The following is an 18656-nucleotide window of genomic DNA, read 5'->3' as shown; positions in this document are numbered from 1 at the left end:
CAGTTAGGTTGCTTCCATATCCTGGCTGTTGTAAGTAGAGCTGCAATGAACATTTTGGTACATGACTCTTTTTCAATTATGGTTTTCTCAGGGTATATGCCCAGTAGTGGGATTGCTGGGTCGTATGATAGTTCTATTTGTAGTTTTTTAAGGAACCTCCATACTGTTCTCCATAGTGGCTGTATCAATTTACATTCCCACCGATAGTGCAAGAGTGTTCCCTTTTCTCCACACCCTCTCTAGCATTTATTGTTTCTAGATTTTTTGATGATGGCCATTCTGACCGGTGTGAGATGATATCTCATTGTAGTTTTGATTTGCATTTCTCTAATGATTAATGATGTTGAGCATTCTTTCATGTGTTTGTTGGCAATCTGTATATCTTCTTCAGAGAAATGTCTATTTAGGTCTTCTGCCCATTTTTGGATTGGGTTGTTTGTTTTTTTGTTATTGAGCTGCATGAGCTGCTTGTAAATTTTGTAGATTAATCCTTTGTCAGTTGCTTCATTTGCAAATATTTTCTCCCATTCTGAGGGTTGTCTTTTGGTCTTGTTTATTTTTGTTTTTATTTCCATTTCTCTAGGAAGTGGGTCAAAAAGGATCTTGCTGTGATTTATGTCATAGAGTGTTCTGCCTATGTTTTCCTCTAAGAGCTTGATAGTGTCTGACCTTACATTTAGGTCTTTAATCCATTTTGAGTTTATTTTTATATATGGTGTTAGGGAGTGTTCTAATTTCAGCCTTTTACATGTAGCTGTCCAGTTTTCCCAGCACCACTTATTGAAGAGACTGTCTTTTCTCCATTGTATATCCTTGCCTCCTTTGTCATAGATTAGTTGACCATAGGTGTGTGGGTTTCTCTGGGCTTTCTATCTTATTCCATTGATCTCTGTTTCTGTTTTTGTGCCAGTACCATATTGTCTTGATTACTGTAGCTTTGTAGTATAGTCTGAAGTCAGGGAGTCTGATTCCTCCAGCTCCGTTTTTTCCCCTCAAGACTGCTTTGGCTATTCGGGGTCTTTTGTGTCTCCATACAAATTTTAAGATTTTTTGCTCTAGTTCCATAAAAACTGCTATTGGTAATTTGATAGGGATTGCATTGAATCCGTAGATTGCTTTGGGTAGTATAGTCATTTTCACAATATTGATTCTTCCAATCCAAGAACATGGTATATCTCTCCATCTGTTGGTATCATCTTTACTTTCTTTCATCAGTGTCTTAAAGTTTTCTGCATACAGGTCTTTTGTCTCCCTAGATAGGTTTACTCCTAGGTATTTTATTCTTTTTGTTGCAGTGGTAAATGGGAGTGTTTCCTTAATTTCTCTTTCAGATTTTTCATCATTACTGTATAGGAATGCAAGAGATTTCTGTGCATTAATTTGCATTCTGCAACTTTACCAAATTCATTGATTAGCTCTAGTAGTTTTCTGGTGGCATCTTTAGGATTCTCTATGTATATTATCATGTCATCTGCAAACAGTGACAGTTTTACTTCTTCTTTTCCAATTTGTATTCCTTTTATTTCTTTGTCTTCTCTGATTGCCGTGGCTAGGACTTCCAAAACTATGTTGAATAATAGTGGTGAGAGTGGACATCCTTGTCTTGTTCCTGATCTTAGAGGAAATGCTTTCAGTTTTTCACCATTGAGAATGATGTTTGCTAAGGGTTTGTCTTATATGGCCTTTATTATGTTGAGGTAGCTTCCCTCTATGCCCACTTTCTGGAGAGTTTTTATCATAAATGGGTGTTGAATTTTCTCAAAAGCTTTTTCTGCATCTATTGAGATGATCATATGGTTTTTATTCTTCAATTTGTTAATATGATATATCACACTGATTGATTTACATATATTGAAGAATCCTTGCATCCCTGGAATAAATCCCACTTGATCATGGTGTATGATCCTTTTAATGTGTTGTTGGATTCTGTTTGCTAGTATTCTGTTGAGGATTTTTGCATCTATATTCATCAGTGATATTGGTCTGTAATTTTCTTTTTTTGTAGTATCTTTGTCTGGTTTTGGTATCAGGGTGATGGTGGCCTCATAGAATGAGTTTGGGAGTGTTCCTTCCTCTGCAGTGTTTTGAAAGAGTTTGAGAAGGATGGGTGTTAGCTGTTCTCTAAATGTTTGATAGAATTCACCTGTGAAGCCATCTGGTCCTGGACTTCTGTTTGTTGGAAGATTTTTAATCACAGTTTCAATTTCATTACTTGTGATTGGTTTGTTTACATTTTCTATTTCTTTCTGTTTCTGTGTTGGAAGGTTATACCTTTCTAAGAATTTGTCCATTTCTTCCAGGTTGTCCACCTTATTGGCATAGAGTTGCTTGTAGTAGTCTCTTAGGATGCTTTGTATTTCTGCAGTGTCTGTTGTAACTTCTCCTTTTTTATTTCTAATTTTATTGATTTGGGTCCTCTCCCTCTTTTTCTTGATGAGTCTGGCTAATGATTTATCAATTTTGTTTATCTTCTTAAAGAACCAGCTTTTAGTTTTATTGATCTTTGCTATTGTTTTCTTTGTTTCTATTTCATTTGTTTCTGCTCTGATCTTTATAATTTCTTTCCTTCTGCTAACTTTGGGTTTTGTTTGTTCTTCTTTCTCTAGTTCCTTTAGGTGTAAATTTAGATTGTTTATATGAAATTTTTCTTGTTTCTTGAGGTAGGCTTTCATAGCTATAAACTTCCCTCTTAGAACTGCTTTTGGTGCATCGCATAGGTTTTGGATCATCGTGTTTTCATTGTCATTTGTCTCTAGGCATTTTTTGATTTCCTCTTTGATTTCTTCAGTGATCTCTTGGTTATTTAGTAACGTATTGTTTAGCCTCCATGTGTTTGTGTTTTTCTACATTTTTTTCCCTGTAATCTATTTCTAATATCATAGCGTTGTGGTCAGAAAAGATACTTGATATGATTTCAATTTTCTTAAATTTACTGAGACTTGATTTGTGACCCAAGATGTGATCTATCCTGGAGAATGTTTCGTGCACACTTGAGAAGAAAGTGTAATCTGCTGTTTTTGGATGGAATGTCCTATAAATATCAATTAAATCTGTCTGGTCTATTGTGTCATTTAAAGCTTCTGTTTCCTTATTTGATTTCATTTTGGATGATCTGTCCATTGGTGTAAGTGAGGTGTTAAAGTCCCCCACTATTATTGTGTTACTGTCGATTTCCTCTTTTAGAGCTGTTAGCAGTTGCCTTATGTACTGAGGTGCTCCTATGTTGGGTGCATATATATTTATAATTGTTATATTTTCTTCTTGGATTGATCCCTTGATCATTATGTAGTGTCCTTCCTTGTCTGTTGTAACATTCTTTATTGTAAAGTCTATTTTATCTGATATGAGTATTGCTACTCCAGCTTTCTTTTGATTTCCATTTGCATGGAATATCTTTTTCCATCCCCTCACTTTCAGTCTGTATGTATCCCTAGGTCTGAAGTGGGTCTCTTGTAGACAGCATATATATGGGTCTTGTTTTTGTATCCATTCAGCAGGCCTGTGTCTTTTGGTTGGAGCATTTAATCCATTCACATTTAAGGTAATTATCGATATGTATGTTCCTATGACCATTTTCTTAATTGTTTTGGGTTTGTTTTTGTAGGTCCTTTTCTTTTCTTGTTTCCTACTTAGAGAAGTTCCTTATCATTTGTTATAGAGCTGGTTTGGTGGTGCTGAATTCTCTTAGCTTTTGCTTGTCTGTAAAGCTTTTGATTTCTCCATTGAGTCTGAATGAGTTCCTTGCCGGGTAGAGTAATCTTGGTTGTACGTTCTTCCCTTTCATCACTTTAAGTATATCATGCCACTCCCTTCTGACTTGTAGAGTTTCTGCTGAGAAATCAGCTGTTAACCTTATGAGAGTTCCCTTGTATGTGATTTGTCATTTTTCCCTTGCTGCTTTCAATAATTTTTCTTTGTCTTTAATTTTTGCCTATTTGATTACTATGTGTCTCAGCGTGTTTCTCCTTGGGTTTATCCTGTATGGGACTCACTGTGCTTCCTGGACTTGGGTGGCTATTTCCTTTCCCATGTTAGGGAAGTTTTCTACTATAATCTCTTCAAATATTTCCTCTGGTCCTTTCTCTCTCTCTTCTCCTTCTGGGACCCCTATAATGTGAATGTTGTTGCATTTAAAGTTGTCCCAGAGGTCTCTTAGGCTGTCTTCATTTATTTTCATTCTGTTTTCTTGATTCTGTTCTGCAGCAGTGAATTCCACCATTCTGTCTTCTAGGTCACTTATCCATTCTTCTGCCTCAGTTATTCTGCTATTGATTCCTTCTAATGTAGTTTTCATTTCAGTTATTGTATTGTTCATCTCTGTTTGTTTGTTGTTTAATTATTCTAGGTCTTTGTTAAGCATTTCTTTCATCTTCTGGATCTTTGCCTCCATTCTTTTTCCGAGGTCCTGGATCATCTTCACTATCATTATTCTGAATTCTTTTTCTGTAAGGTTGCCTATCTCCACTTCATTTAGTTGTTTTTCCAGGGTTTTATCTTGTTCCTTCATCTGGTACATAGCCCTCTGCCTTTTCATCTTGTCTATCTTTCTTTGAATGTGGTTTTTGTTCCACAGGCTGCAGGAATGTAGTTCTTCTTGCTTCTGTTCTCTGCCCTCTGGTGGATGAGGCTATCTAAGAGGCTTGTATAAGTTTCCTGATGGGAGGGACTGGTGGTGGGTAGAGCTGACTGTTACTCTGGTGGGCAGAGCTCAGTAAAACTTTAATCCACTTGACTGTTGATGGGTGGGGCTGGGTTCCCTCCCTGTTGGTTGTTTGGCCTGAGGCAACCCAACACTGGAGCCTACCTGGGCTCTTTGCTGGTGCTAATGACAGAATCTGGGAGGGCTTACACCAAGGAGTACTTCCCAGAACTTCTGCTGCCAGTGTCCTTGTCCCCACGGTGAGCCACAGCCACCGGCCGCCTCTGCAGGAGACCCTCCAACACTAGCAGGTAGATCTGGTTCAGTCTCCCCTGAGGTCACTGCTCCTTCCCCTGGGTCCCGATGCACACACTACTTTCTGTGTGCCCTCCAAGAATGGAGTCTCTGTTTCCCCCAGTCCTGTTGAAGTCCTGCAGTCAAATCCCACTAGGCTTCAAAGTCTGATTCTCTAGGAATTCCTCCTCCCATTGCCAGACCCCCAGGTTGGGAAGCCTGACGTGGGGCTCAGAACCTTCACTCCAGTGGGTGGACTTCTGTGGTATAAGGGTTCTCCAGTCTGTGAGTCACCCACCCAGCAGTTATGGGATTTGATTTTACTGTGATTGCGCCCCTCCTACCGTTTCATTGTGGCTTCTCCTTTGTATTTGGATGTGGGGTACCTTTTTTGGTGAGTTCCAGTGTCTTCCTGTCAATGTTGTCCCAGCTAGTTGTGATTCTGGTGTTCTCACAAGAGGGAGTGAGAGCATGTCCTTCTACTCCGTCATCTTGGTTCCTCCCTCTCCTATTATTTTCATGTCTTCATTTCAAATGGTTTTGAGATGGAGGTAAAGGCTGCAATTTGTGCTTGACCCAACATCTTGAATGAAATTTCTCTAGAGTTTTAACCAGCACTAAAGAATGTGTGAACATTTTTACCACCATTAAATGACATTCACTCAAGAGCAGAATTTTTGCATTCAAAGTCATTGTAAAGAGAAGATGTGGTACATATATATAATGGAATATTACTCAGCCATAAAAAGGAATGAAACTGGGTCATTTGTAGAGATGTGGATGGACCTAGAGTCTGTCATACAGAGTGAAGTAAGTCAGAAAGAGAAAAACAAATATCGTATATTAACACACATATGTGGGATCTAGAAAAATGGTACAGATGAACCTATTTCCAGGGTAGGAATAGAGACACAGATATAGAGAACAGACATGTGGACACAGATGGGGAAAGGGAGGGTGGGACAAACTGGGAGATTAGGGTTGACATATATACACTATCTAGTGTAAAATAGATAGCTAGTGGGAACCTGCTGTGTTGCACAGGGAGCTCAGCTCGGTGCTCTGTGATGACCTAGATGGGTGGGAAGGGGGGTGAGGGAGGTCCAAGAGGGAGGGAATATATGTATACATATAGCTGATTCACTTCGCTGTACAGCAGAAACTAACACAACATTGTAAAGCAATTATACTCCAATAAAAAAGTCATTGTAAAGGTTAATACATTTATTGTACAATTTACTATAAAACACTTTTGTTAAAAGGATGTTTTTAAGTTGGTTTTCAAAGATTTTTCTCTCAGTTTTGTAGTCAGTGCTGTCTCTCCTGCTGTTGTTGTCCCTTCCATGCTACGTTTGCAAGAAAAGGGATATGGTTTTGAGAAAGGCATTCCAACCTTATTAATAGCTGCCAGCAGTTTGGATGACATCGTGGCTATCAGTGGATTCAATACATGCTTGAGCATAGTCTTCTCCTCAGGTAAACAAAAAAATACAACAGCTACCATATAATTCATTGCTTTTTTTGTTCTTTAAACAAGGTTTGTGTCTTTGCCTCTGCATTTATTAATGAAGACTTTTCTATGTAACATCTTTTTATTCTTCATAGACAGCTCATTCTAGACCAGAGAAGGAATTTCAATGGGTTAAGATACCACTACTTAACACAAATGATTTCCTTTTAATAACTAAATATTCCAATTAATTTGATAACCCATATTATTACCATTTATCTGCTCTTGTTGCTTTGGAATTTTGTCACAGTTTTCAATAGAAAAATTTAGGCAGCAATATTATTAGTACTACTAATATATTGAATAGATATTTTGGAGATGTACCTTTCTGGCCATCATTATAAATAACTGGTTGCTCTGTTACTAAGCCAACTTAAATATATAGAGTGTGGACAAGTGTGTGTCTTTTTGGTAGTGATGGGACAAGATCCTGCAACAATTCTAAATCCCAAGGTGATATTTGGTCTTGAATGTCACTTTGCAGAAATTGTGAAAGTAAACACTCCACATTTAATAATGCATTAATTATCTGCCAGTGTTCGAAGTTCAATATTCTGTATTATTAAAGCACCAAAACATTTTAAGGCTGAGAAGTTATATATATATAGTTTCTCTTAAAATCATAAGATATAAATGAATAAGAAGGAAAAAAGGGAAAATATAGAAATAAAGTATGTAATAGTTATACCCCCAGGAATAATAATTGTGAATCTTTTGATGTAAATTCACCCAGACTTCTCCTTTTCTCCCCCATCCCCATCTATCTCTAGCTCTTTCTCTCCCTCCCAATATTCTTATAAAATTATTGAATAGTAACCATACTTTCTTATAACCTGAGTTGTTTTGCATTTACCTGTGTATTGCAAACATGTTCCTTTTCAGTAAATATTTCTATGACATTTGAGATGGTTGCATAGTATTCGATTGGCTGCATCATGGTTACTTAACATGTTGAAAATTGAAATTGACACCAGTATTTACTATTAAAATAATGCTTGGTTGAACAGCTAAATAGTTGTACTTAATCTTAATATTTTCTTAATCTTTTTTAATACTTTTTAAAAAAGTTTTATTCTTTGCTGTGTTGGGTCATTTTTGTGCACAAACTTTTCTCTAGTTGTGGCGAGTGGGGGCTACTCTTCATTGCGGTGCGTGGGCTTCTCATTGAGGTGCCTTCTCTTGTTGCAGAGCATGGGCTCTAGGCACCTGCGCTTCAGTAGCTGTGGCTCGAAGGCTCAGTAGTTGTGGCACACGGGCTTAGTTGCTCTGCAGCATGTGGGATCTTCCTGGACCAGGGACTGAACGCGTGTCCCCTGCTTTGGCAGGCAGATTCTTAACCACTGCACCACGAGGGAAGTCCCAATATTTTCTTAATCTTAAAAGAGAAATTATTGAGTTAAAAAGTATATAACATTCTAAGATTTTTGAAATATATTGCCACAATATCTTGTCCTACCAGGGTGCACAAGCATGCCACTTTCTCTTCACCTTCTTCAAAATTAGGTATTTACTAGTCCTTTTTAGCTTAGCTAATTTGACAGGTGAAGAGTGAAGTCTCTTTAAATGAAGTACTTTGAATACTAGTGATGTTAAACAAATGTTCGTGTTTATTGGCCATTAGCATTTTGGAATGTTTAATAGATTGCTTTTCTTGAAATATTTTGCCTATATCCTATAGGTGTGTTCATCATTTGTTCTTTTGATTTGTTAAGATTCTGCACAAAATTAAGAATGATAACCATTTGTTTTATATGCTATGGTTTTTGTAATTTGACTTTTAACTTTATCTCTTTTCTGCCATTCAGAAGTCCTAAATTTTTTATTGTCAGATCTGGCCACCTTTTCCTTCATGACTGGTATCAGTCATTCTTTCAAAAAATATTTTTTGTGCTCCTCTTCCATTGTACCAGCTACTGTATTAAACACTGAGGATCAACAGTGAACAACAATATTAGTTTTTATTGAGTAATTGCTTTGTACTTGCTGTAAGTTCTGTAGATGTTTTGACTCAACAGTCACAATAGTGCTATGCTCATTTTGCAGATAAGGAAACTAAGGAACAGAGGTTAAGTAATGTGCTCAAAGTCACAGATCTAATAAGTAGGGGAACCAAGATGCAAACCTAGCAGCCTGACCCCAGGCCCACACTTTTAACTACTATTCTATCCTGCCTCCCGACACAGCAGACAGAGAAGACCACGTGGTCAATGGTCTCAAGGGGTTTATATTAAACAAATAATTACAGATGTAATAAATATTACATAGCATAAGATGCTAGGGGAACATTCTACAGGAGACCAAACCTAATTTGAAGAGGACTGAAAAAGTGGAAACCAAGCAGGTACATGCTTAAAAATCCTCTTCCACCACATAACTACGTAAACTGTCTCTTAAAAGTTTAAGGACTTTTAAAGTTATATTTTACACATTAGATCTTCAAAGCATCTATATTTTGGAATATAGTAGATATTGAGATCTACCTTACCTTCCAGGTCAATTGGCCCTTTTACCATTATGTAATGTCCTTCTTTACGTCTTGTGACAGTATTTGACCTAAAGTCTATTTGTCTGATATAAGTATGACCACCCCTGCTCTCTTTGGGGTACCATTTGCATGGAATATCTTTTTCCATCCTTAAAGTTTATAGCAATCTGTTTTAAAATGACAACAACTTCAATTGCATTCAAAAGCTCTACTCCTCTACTCCTTTACCTCTCAGCCTCCTCACTTTATGTTATCATTGTCACAAATTACATTTTTTATATTATGTATCCATTAACATAGTTTTACAGTTATCTTTTGTGCTTTTTTTTGGCGGTACGTGGTTGCTTTTTTTTTTTTTTTTTTTTTGCGGTTCGCGGGCCTCTCACTGTTGTGGCCTCTCCCGTTGCGGAGCACAGGCTCCGGGCGCGCAGGCTCAGCGGCCATGGCTCACGGGCCCAGCCGCTCTGCGGCATGTGGGATCCTCCCGTACCGGGGCACGAACCCGTGTCCCCTGCATCGGCAGGTGGACTCTCAACCATTGCACCACCAGGGAAGCCCTGTGCTTTTATCTTAAATTCCAAAATAGAATTAAAAGTGATTTCCTTACCACCATTAAGGTATTACAGGATTCTGAATTCATCTATTTACCTTTACTGGAGGTTTATATTTAATGCTTTTGTGTTGCTGTCTAACATCCTTTTATTTCCACTTTAAGGATTCCCTTTAACATTTCTTGTTACGCAGGTCTAGTGGTGATGAACTCCATCAGCCTTTGTTTACCTGAGGAAGTCTTAATTTTGCCTTCACTTTGAAGGACAATTTTGTGGGATAGTATTCTTGGGTGGCATTTTTTTTTCAACATTTTGAATATATCATCCTACCTTCTTATAAGGTTCCTGCTGTGTAAGCCTCTGATAATTTTATGGGCGCTCTCTTATATATGATGTGTTGCTTTTCTCTTGCTGTAATATTTTAAATGAGCAGAAAGCCTTTCGGACTGTATATTGTTGTCAAATGGGTGTCTCTGTAGGGGATCAAGGTTCCGGGCTTCCCATTCTACCTTCTTACTGTTGTCACGCTCCACTTCTATTATTTTTAATGGGAAAATAGTTCTAAAATATGTATATTTACATACCTTATTGAGTTGAATACACAGAGCATAGCTGAACTTTTTTGTGTGACTCTGGACATTTTTTAAAACATATTACAACAAACTACATGTATCCATGAGACATTATATTGAAAAATCAGTTGATCCTTGAATATTCCTAGGATTGACCCTGGGTTAAATCTTTTTTTTATGCTGTTGTTGTTGTTATTAAATTGTCCTTTTTATGTTTAAATCATTTGTTTATCATAATATCAGAGGAAAACATTACCAACCTTGTGCTAGGTGCCAGAGGTTCTCCTTTGCCAGTCTCTGTGCGTTCTTCTACCTCACCTGGTCTTTTAGGTTGGGTGTGTAAAAGGAGCACATTGTGGCTTATTACTGCTTTGTTTTCTGGCCTATTTATTCAATGAACATTTCTGAGTTATATGTATTAAATCATTGGAGAGTACATATTCAATTTATCAAGTAGAAGTGTATATGTTTTCATGTGTTGGAACCTTAAAGGTCCATTTTGGTATATTTATTCTATGATACATACCTTTCTTTATGAATCACCTACATTTGATTTTCCGATGTGTTGGGTATGTGAAAATACTTCTCTATGAAATGTTTTTCTTATTGTGTGCCCTTACAGGTGGTGTACTTAACAACCTCCTGTCTGCTTTTCGGGATGTACTTGTTGGTGTGCTGGTAGGAATTGTTTTGGGAATGTTTACTCGATATTTTCCAAGTAGAGATCAGGTAAATAAAAAATAATCTATTGTTTGGAAGTACAGTATTTCTTTCAAAAGACATTTCTTTCAAAAATTTGAACTTTTAGAAGATCCATGAAATAATAAATTTAATATTTAGTTCTCTTTCTCCAAAAGAGGCCTCCAGTGCCTACTCTGCTTAAAACTGAGCACAGTTGTGATTGATCCAGGTCAGTGGCCCTAACCGAAGTCCCTGCTTCCTGATTAGGCAAATAAGGAATATCAGAAAAATGTACTTAATCCAGAGTACCTTCTCCATTCCATCCCACTCCTTTCTTCATTAAATTGCCTGTTGACTCCTGACATTTAAAAAAAAGTCTTTTTCCCTCAAACTTTACGTTGAACATTTTTGGAGAAATATATTCCCATTTATCTCTGCATATTTTCTGACTTAAATTCACTCCCTCTCCCTTTGACCAAGGACACACTATCAAACTCAACCCTTTCCTGCCCTAAAGGATATGCCATCACTCTTAGACTTCTGTAACTTCCATCTTAATTTCCCTGCAGTTATTGTCTTAGCTAAAAAGATATTCAGACATTTATCTTTAAGAATTCTTTGGATATGTTATATGGGACTACAGGTTATATGGGTCTCTTTTCTTTCCTTCTTCTCTTACAGTTAAAGTATTATAACCATTTTACTGATGTTAGTATCAGAGATATGGCAGAAGATGAAACTCAGTAATTGCAAATTTTGTCACTTGATACCAAGTTTGCTAAAATATGTGGTGAGAAAGTCAAAATTTTAGACATTATTCTATACAACATATGAAGACATGGTATCAAAGGGTCAATAATAAATGATAGATGATATGATAATTGTATTATATATTTAACATAAATTAATTTCCAAATATCTATCAAATTCTAGGGAGAGCTTGCAGTGAAGAGAGCGTTTCTTATCTTGAGTATGTGCGTTTCTGCTGTCTTAGGCAGCCATCGCATTGGTTTGCATACAGCTGGAGGATTATGCACACTAGTATTGAGTTTCATTGCAGGGACAAGTTGGTCCAAAGAAAAGGTGAATATTTTTAATACACCATTTTTTAAAAGATAAAATAACTGCATTTTTCTTACATCTATAATGGACATTTTAGGAAATCGCACTCTAGTTGGAAGATGTTCCATAAGTTTGTATCTTCAAGGAAGTGAATGAATCAGTCAAGGAAATAAAATACTTAGAAGAAGGACTACAACGCAATCAGAAGTTGAGTTATCACATCAGGCCTTTCTCTTTTTCCCAAGTTTAATGCAATAGGATTATATAACTTTTATTGATTTAATTATTTTATTTATTAAAATTTTAGTTATACAATTAATACATGCAAATATGCTCATAAAATATTAAAACAGTAAGAAGGGGACTTCCCTGGTGGCGCAGTGGTTAAGAATCCGTCTGCTAATGCAGGGGACATGGATTCGAGCCCTGGTCCGGGAAGATCCCACATGCTGCAGAGCAACAAAGCCCATGCGCCACAACTGCTGAGCCTGTGCTCTAGAGCCTGCGAGCCACAACTACTGAAGCCCGCGCACCTAGAGCCTGTGCTCCGCAACAGGAGAAGCCACCGCAATGAGAAGCCTGCTCACCGCAATGAAGAGTAGCACCCGCTCACCTCAACTAAAAGAAAGCCCGCACGCAGCAAGGAAGACCCAATGCAACCAAATATAAATAAATAAATTAATTTATTTTAAAAATAATAATTAAAAAAATAAATAAAACAGTATGAAGGCCCACATATGGAATACAATGTAAAAGACTCCCTTTCCCCCACCATTGCCAAATATCAAATCCCCTTCCCAGATCATTTCCTCTAATCACTCCTCTATCTGTAGACATCACTTCCATGTTTTGTTATTACAAACAGTACTTCCATGAACAATCCAATTCATGTGTGGTTTTGCAAATGTATAAGTACTTCTGAAGGAATAGATTTCTAGAAGTGGAATGGCTGGATTTAGAAATTGTACATTTCTATTTTGATGGGTACTGCCAAATTATCCCTAAAAAGGATTTTATTTACACTGTTTACTACCAGCGGTGTAGGAGAGTATCTAATACCTAAACCCATCAACAATCTTGGGTATTATCAATTGTTTTTTTTTTTTAACAATCTGATGGGTAAGAAACTATATTACATTGTTATTCTTTATTTATATTTCTCTGATTAGTAGTGGAGTAAGCTTCTATCCATATATTCTTTTATAACTACTTATTCATATTCTTTGCCCATTTTTAAATTGGTTTATTAGCCTTTTTGTTCCTAATTTATAGAGTTTCTTTATATGTTAGGGCTACTAATTCTTTGTTGTCTATATGTTGCGTGTAATTTTTGCTTATCTTCAACTTTTTTTTTGATGTCTTTTGTATGGCAGTAAAATTTCCTATAGTCAAATCTGTCAGTTTTTCCTTTTTGGTTTGGGTTCTGCATCTTGTTTAAGAAAAATTTTTTCATCCAAGATTATGAGATTATAAACATTATAACATCTTATATATTATCATCTAATACTTTGGTCGTTTGTTTTGTTTTTCATTTAGTTCTTTAATCCCTCTGGAATCTATTTTTGTGAATGATGTGAAGTAAGGATGTACATGTGTGTGTTTATATATATGTATTCATAGACATACATATATATATACACATACATATATATATGCATATGAATTGTATCGTCTATTTTTGCCAAAGTATTTATTGATTAATCCATCAATTATGCAATGACTTTTTAAGTGTCTCTTTTAACATGTGCTAAACTCCTATATATATATATGTATATATAAATTTACTTCTGGAATCTATTTAAACTTATCTATTTCTATGCCAATACCACTCTATTATTTTTTTTTTTTTTGGCGGTACGTGGGCCTCTCACTGTTGTGGCCTCTCCCGTTGCGGAGCACAGGCTCCGGGCGCGCAGGCTCAGCGGCCATGGCTCACGGGCCCAGCCGCTCCGTGGCATGTGGGATCTTCCCGGACCAGGGCACGAACCCGCGTCCCCTGCATCGGCAGGCGGACTCTCAACCACTGTGCCACCAGGGAAGCCCAATACCACTCTATTTTAAATCACTGTAGTTTTATGTCTCAAAATCTATATAGGAGATTCCCTCTTATTATACCTATTTTTAAATTATTTCTTGGCTGTTCCTGCCCATATTCTTTCTTAGATAAATTTTAGAATCAGCTTGAGAACTTCCCTATCCAAAAATCATATGGGCATTTTGTTTAGCATTCTGATAAATTCATAATTATAAGAGAAATTAAATCACTAATAATAAATTACAAATAAATGAAAACTACTGGTTTGTTTACATGATAAAGGAAATCAAATAGTAAAGAATAAATAGATTTTAAAGATTAAAAGTAAAAACTAGGATAATGTGCTACAAAGAAGAAAGAGTAATATTGATTTTCTTTTGTTACTTCCTTTTTTAAACTTACTTTTATAAATGGCAACCAGAAAACCTAGTCATAAGGGGAGTAGTTATGAAGATAGTTTATGCCTCAAACAAAGGATATTAAAGTTTTATGTATCTCCACCTGTAAAAAAAGATAAACCCAGACTGAGACTAAAATCTCTTCATCCAAATTCCTGGAAAAGAGCCAGAGTACTGTTATGTCACTAAGGGCATTTCCTATAACCATGTAATTGTGGAAGCAGCACTGGGGGGATTCATTCCCAGAAAGGGAAGCCAGGCAGGCAATCAAGTTAGAATCTATTAAATGTTTTGGTTTGGTTTTAAGGAGAAAGTAACTTTGATGTTTTCAATATGGCTCCTTTGGAAGCAGGCCTAACAGATTACCAGAATTTTTTTCCTAGTTGTTTAGGACGTATCAGGATTCACTTTCATGGGATTTGGTCCCAGGATAATTTTTAGTGGAGGTCTTCCCAACTCATTTTTGAGAGCTGAAATGTCTGAATGATCTTGAGTATGTTCTCATCAGGCATGATGTAGTTCTATCTCTGTTCAGTTGCCTTACAAACCAAAGATAGAACTCTTACTGTACCATCAGAACATGTGTGGAACTTCAAAGACCTTACTTGTTCCATGACAGAATTAACTAAATAATATTTTTATTTTATTGCTTTGTAGATTTCTTTTAATCAAATTCTACCTAGGTGTTTGTATAAAAGAATTAACCTACTCATTTAATTTTTATTGTTTTAACATTTCTTCTACAAATAAAATATCTTAAGTTTATTAAATGTTAAGAGAGACTTTAAACTTCTGAAATGCAAATAATTATATGTGTCACAATAACTGAAAATTTATTACCCTTTTCTACAGATTAGAGTCCAAAAAATTATTCGAACTGCATGGAATATTTTTCAACCTCTTCTTTTCGGTTTGGTTGGAGCGGAAGTATCTGTCACATCTCTTAAACCAAATGCTATTGGTAAGAATGATTAGAGGCACAAAAATATAAGATTTGAAAATATTTAAGAAAACTTTGAATAATTTTTATTTACAACATGTCTTTGAATGCTACAAGGACCTTCTTCAGAAGTACATGTGTAACATACATTTGTTCTTCCTTTATCCTGTATGCTCTTTGTAACCAAAGACAACCCTGAATATCTTCCCTGAGTGATCTGAGGAAATGGAGATTAGAAATTTTTCTGAGGGGAAATATTGGATACCATTAGCATCTTTTGAATACTTTCATTTATAGTAAAAGTTCAACATCTGTTAGCTCAGAATTAAATAAATGTAATTTATCTTATTTTTCACCATACCTCCACCATCATATTATCTCTTGCACTTTACATAGAAGCCTCAATCATATTTGTATTTTTATGATTATTGTTTTTACTTTAAAAAATAAAGATATACAGAGACACTAGCCCCAAAATGCTTTCAACCCATTTACAAATCATATCTCTAGGCATAAAGAACCACTATTTCCCAAATATTGTGTTATTCATGTTTGTTTTTATCTGTTGTAGGCATTTGTGTTGTTACACTGAGTTTGGCATTATTGGTTCGAATTTCTTTTACATTTGTATTGATGTCTTTTGCTGGTTTTAATTTTAAGGAGAAAATATTTATTGCTTTATCGTGGATGCCCAAAGCTACAGTCCAAGTAAGAACATATTAAGTCATTCTAATTATTTTAATGTTGATTTTTTTTTAAAAATTCTAAATGAAAAAAACATCCAGTCACAAAATATGGGCCATTAATCTTACTTTTAAAATGTTTGATTGATCGTAACTACTCATTAAAATTAATGTAATCTTTAAGAAACTCACTTTTAAAAGCAATTTTTCTGAAATTGAAAACTGTGCTTTTAATGACAAATACTTCCTAAACTTACAAAAACATTTTTCTATTTTCCCAAGATATAAAATAAGAGTATATCTGAATGCGCTGAAAAGGGCACATCATTACTTCTGGGCGTTCCTGCCAAATACACATAACGTCAATCTTATCATGAGAAAACATTAGACAAAAGCAAAGTGAGAGACAGTGTGCAAAATTGACCAGTACTCTTCAAAAGTGTCAAGGTCATGTAAGACAAAGACAGACTAAGGATCTGTCTCCCATAAAAGGAGACCAAGGAAACACTTACTAAATGCAGTGGATTTAGTTCAGGCATGGTCCAAAAAAAAGGACATTAGTTGGACAGTTGTTGAAATTTGAATGAGGTCTCTAGATTAGTGTATGTGTGTGTGTATATATATAATATATATTATATCAGTGTTAATTTTCTGATTTTTGGTTATTGTACTGTGGTCATACAAGAGTTAACATTTGGGAAATCTGGATGAAGGGTATATAGAAAGTCTTTGTATTACTTTTACAACTTATTTGTGAGTCCAAAATCACATAAGAAGCCCCAGAAAGTGAATGAACTTGGGAGTGGGGGGTAGGGAGCAGCAACTCTATGCATGGGGAGGAGCTGGTTGTGGGGCTGTAGGATGCTCTGAGGAGTGCTTTTCCTTTAGGTATCAGAGTGTGAGGTGTCAGATTTGTATTATATTTAAATCATTGTTTAAACACCTTTTTTTGATTATTAAAAAAAAGAGTATATCTGAAAATTGGAATTTTTGCATTTTGCTGAATATTTTAGAGCTAAGTGTTACGATTTTAAACTAGAGACATGTTGATTCTTTTTAAAATATATCTTTCCTATGCCTGCCACCCACTCTACCATACATGAATGCACATATATTATTTTTAATTATATATTTAATTTGTATGACTATTTGATTGATGACTGAATCTCCCCACTAGATTATATAGGAAGGATAGGAACAGTGCTTGTTTTTTCTGTTATTCTTTTTCCCTAGCACTTAACACAGTGCCTAACATGCAGGAGGTACACAATAAATAAGCATTGCATGCCTACAAGAATGAATGATGAATGAATGAAAGAGAGAGAAAAGCCAGACCTTGTAGTTTTGCTCTCGGATTCAGTGATAAGGTATTGCTACTTATTGTCAGACTGTTTAACCTGGCAATATAACGTCTTGATTTCCTGAGATTTTCTCCATTGTTATTCCAAAACAGAAGCTTGTGAGTTTCCATGCAACAAAACTCTCTATATGTCATGGTTAGAAAAGCAGGTCCTTGGGACCAGGCTGCCTATTTTGAATACCATGTTACTTGCCTATAACCTTAGGCAAGTTACTTTGTAACGTCTCAGTGCCCAGTGTATAGATTCCAAACCTCTTGTCAGTTTTACTGTATCACACTGCCTCCCAGTAGTAAGAACAAGAAGACAGACAACAAAATCCTAAAGAACCGTAAGAAACCTTAGCATTTTGTGTTGTCTCATTGTAGCCAGGAACCTAGTGGTACATGGTAAAGGCAAATATGCAAAGCTCTGGTTTAGGTGAAACTCCTAAGGTTCTGAAAATAATGTGAGCACTCAAAAAATATATTTAAACAGGGGAAAGCTGAGATGACAAGAAAACAAAAACAGCCCCCAAATGTCTGCACACTGGTTTGTCACTTTTTCACTCTCCTTCCAGATATATTTGCTAGGAAGAACACAGGATTGATGAGTAATTTATGAAAATTCTTCAACACTTTGTCTTGTCTCTTTTCTAGTAGTCTAGTGCTAGGTGTTATTTGTTTTAACAGGGCTATTTACTTTTATTATATGTTAACTCCATTTAACATTTTTCTTTATGCCTCATCTTTTTCTCCTCTAAATGTAGGCTGTTTTAGGTCCTCTGGCTCTAGAAAGAGCAAGAATCAGTGCACCCCATTTGGAACCATATTCGAAGGATGTGATGACAATAGCTTTTCTAGCCATCTTGATCACAGCTCCAAATGGAGCTCTAATTATTGGCATTCTGGGACCTAAAGTACTTACTCGCCATGATCCAAACAAAATGAAAGTGGAATTAGCAGGATTAGAACTTCATTAAAAAGTTGATTTGCCACCACCTGCCTGCTTCTCTTAATGAATTCTCTTACATGAGAGAAAAATTAAAAAGTACAAATATGTGGAGACTACACAGAACCAAGGAGTTACTAAATATATGATTTCACTACAGGTGTTTCCTATGACTTTTTATTCCAAAGTTAATTTAATAAAAATAATATAAAATAGAATGCCTTGTTAGTATTTATGTATTTCAAGAACAAAGTAAATTTATAAATACCCTAGGAAAGTTGAAAGGACTCTATCAGGTTGGATTTACTGTCACAATACAAACTAAGCATAATAAAAAATTAAATGAACCTAATGACAGAAAGATAAGATAGTATAAGTCTCTAAATAGGAGTAGAACTCTCCATCAGGTTAGTAATTCAGTTAAAAAGATTACCAGAAAAAAGAAATAAAAATGACAAGAATAAAACACACCAAATTTAAGTGGGTCAACTGAATGCATTTTAAATTCTGGTTTCACT

At 35.8% G+C, this 18656-nt stretch overlaps 1 protein-coding gene across 4 annotated transcripts in view; it reads left to right on the top strand.

The window, feature by feature from the left end:
* Positions 1 to 18356, top strand: part of SLC9B1 (solute carrier family 9 member B1) — a 73353-nt gene extending 54997 nt beyond the window's left edge. For all 4 annotated transcript variants that reach the window (XM_033427844.2, XM_049709494.1, XM_004269687.4 and 1 more), the window contains 6 exons: positions 6234 to 6409; positions 10674 to 10780; positions 11666 to 11815; positions 15080 to 15188; positions 15739 to 15875; positions 17957 to 18356. In XM_033427844.2, coding sequence (XP_033283735.1) covers positions 6234 to 6409; positions 10674 to 10780; positions 11666 to 11815; positions 15080 to 15188; positions 15739 to 15875; positions 17957 to 18169 — 892 coding nt within the window. In that variant the 3' untranslated portion in view covers positions 18170 to 18356. The remainder of the gene's footprint in view (positions 1 to 6233; positions 6410 to 10673; positions 10781 to 11665; positions 11816 to 15079; positions 15189 to 15738; positions 15876 to 17956) is intronic.
* The last annotated feature ends 300 nt before the right edge of the window (positions 18357 to 18656 follow it).

Source organism: Orcinus orca, chromosome 4, assembly GCF_937001465.1.
Source record: "Orcinus orca chromosome 4, mOrcOrc1.1, whole genome shotgun sequence".
NCBI classification, from domain to species: domain Eukaryota; kingdom Metazoa; phylum Chordata; class Mammalia; order Artiodactyla; family Delphinidae; genus Orcinus; species Orcinus orca.
The sequence above is the reverse complement of the archived record's forward strand: the minus strand, read 5'-3'. Positions and strand labels throughout refer to the sequence as shown.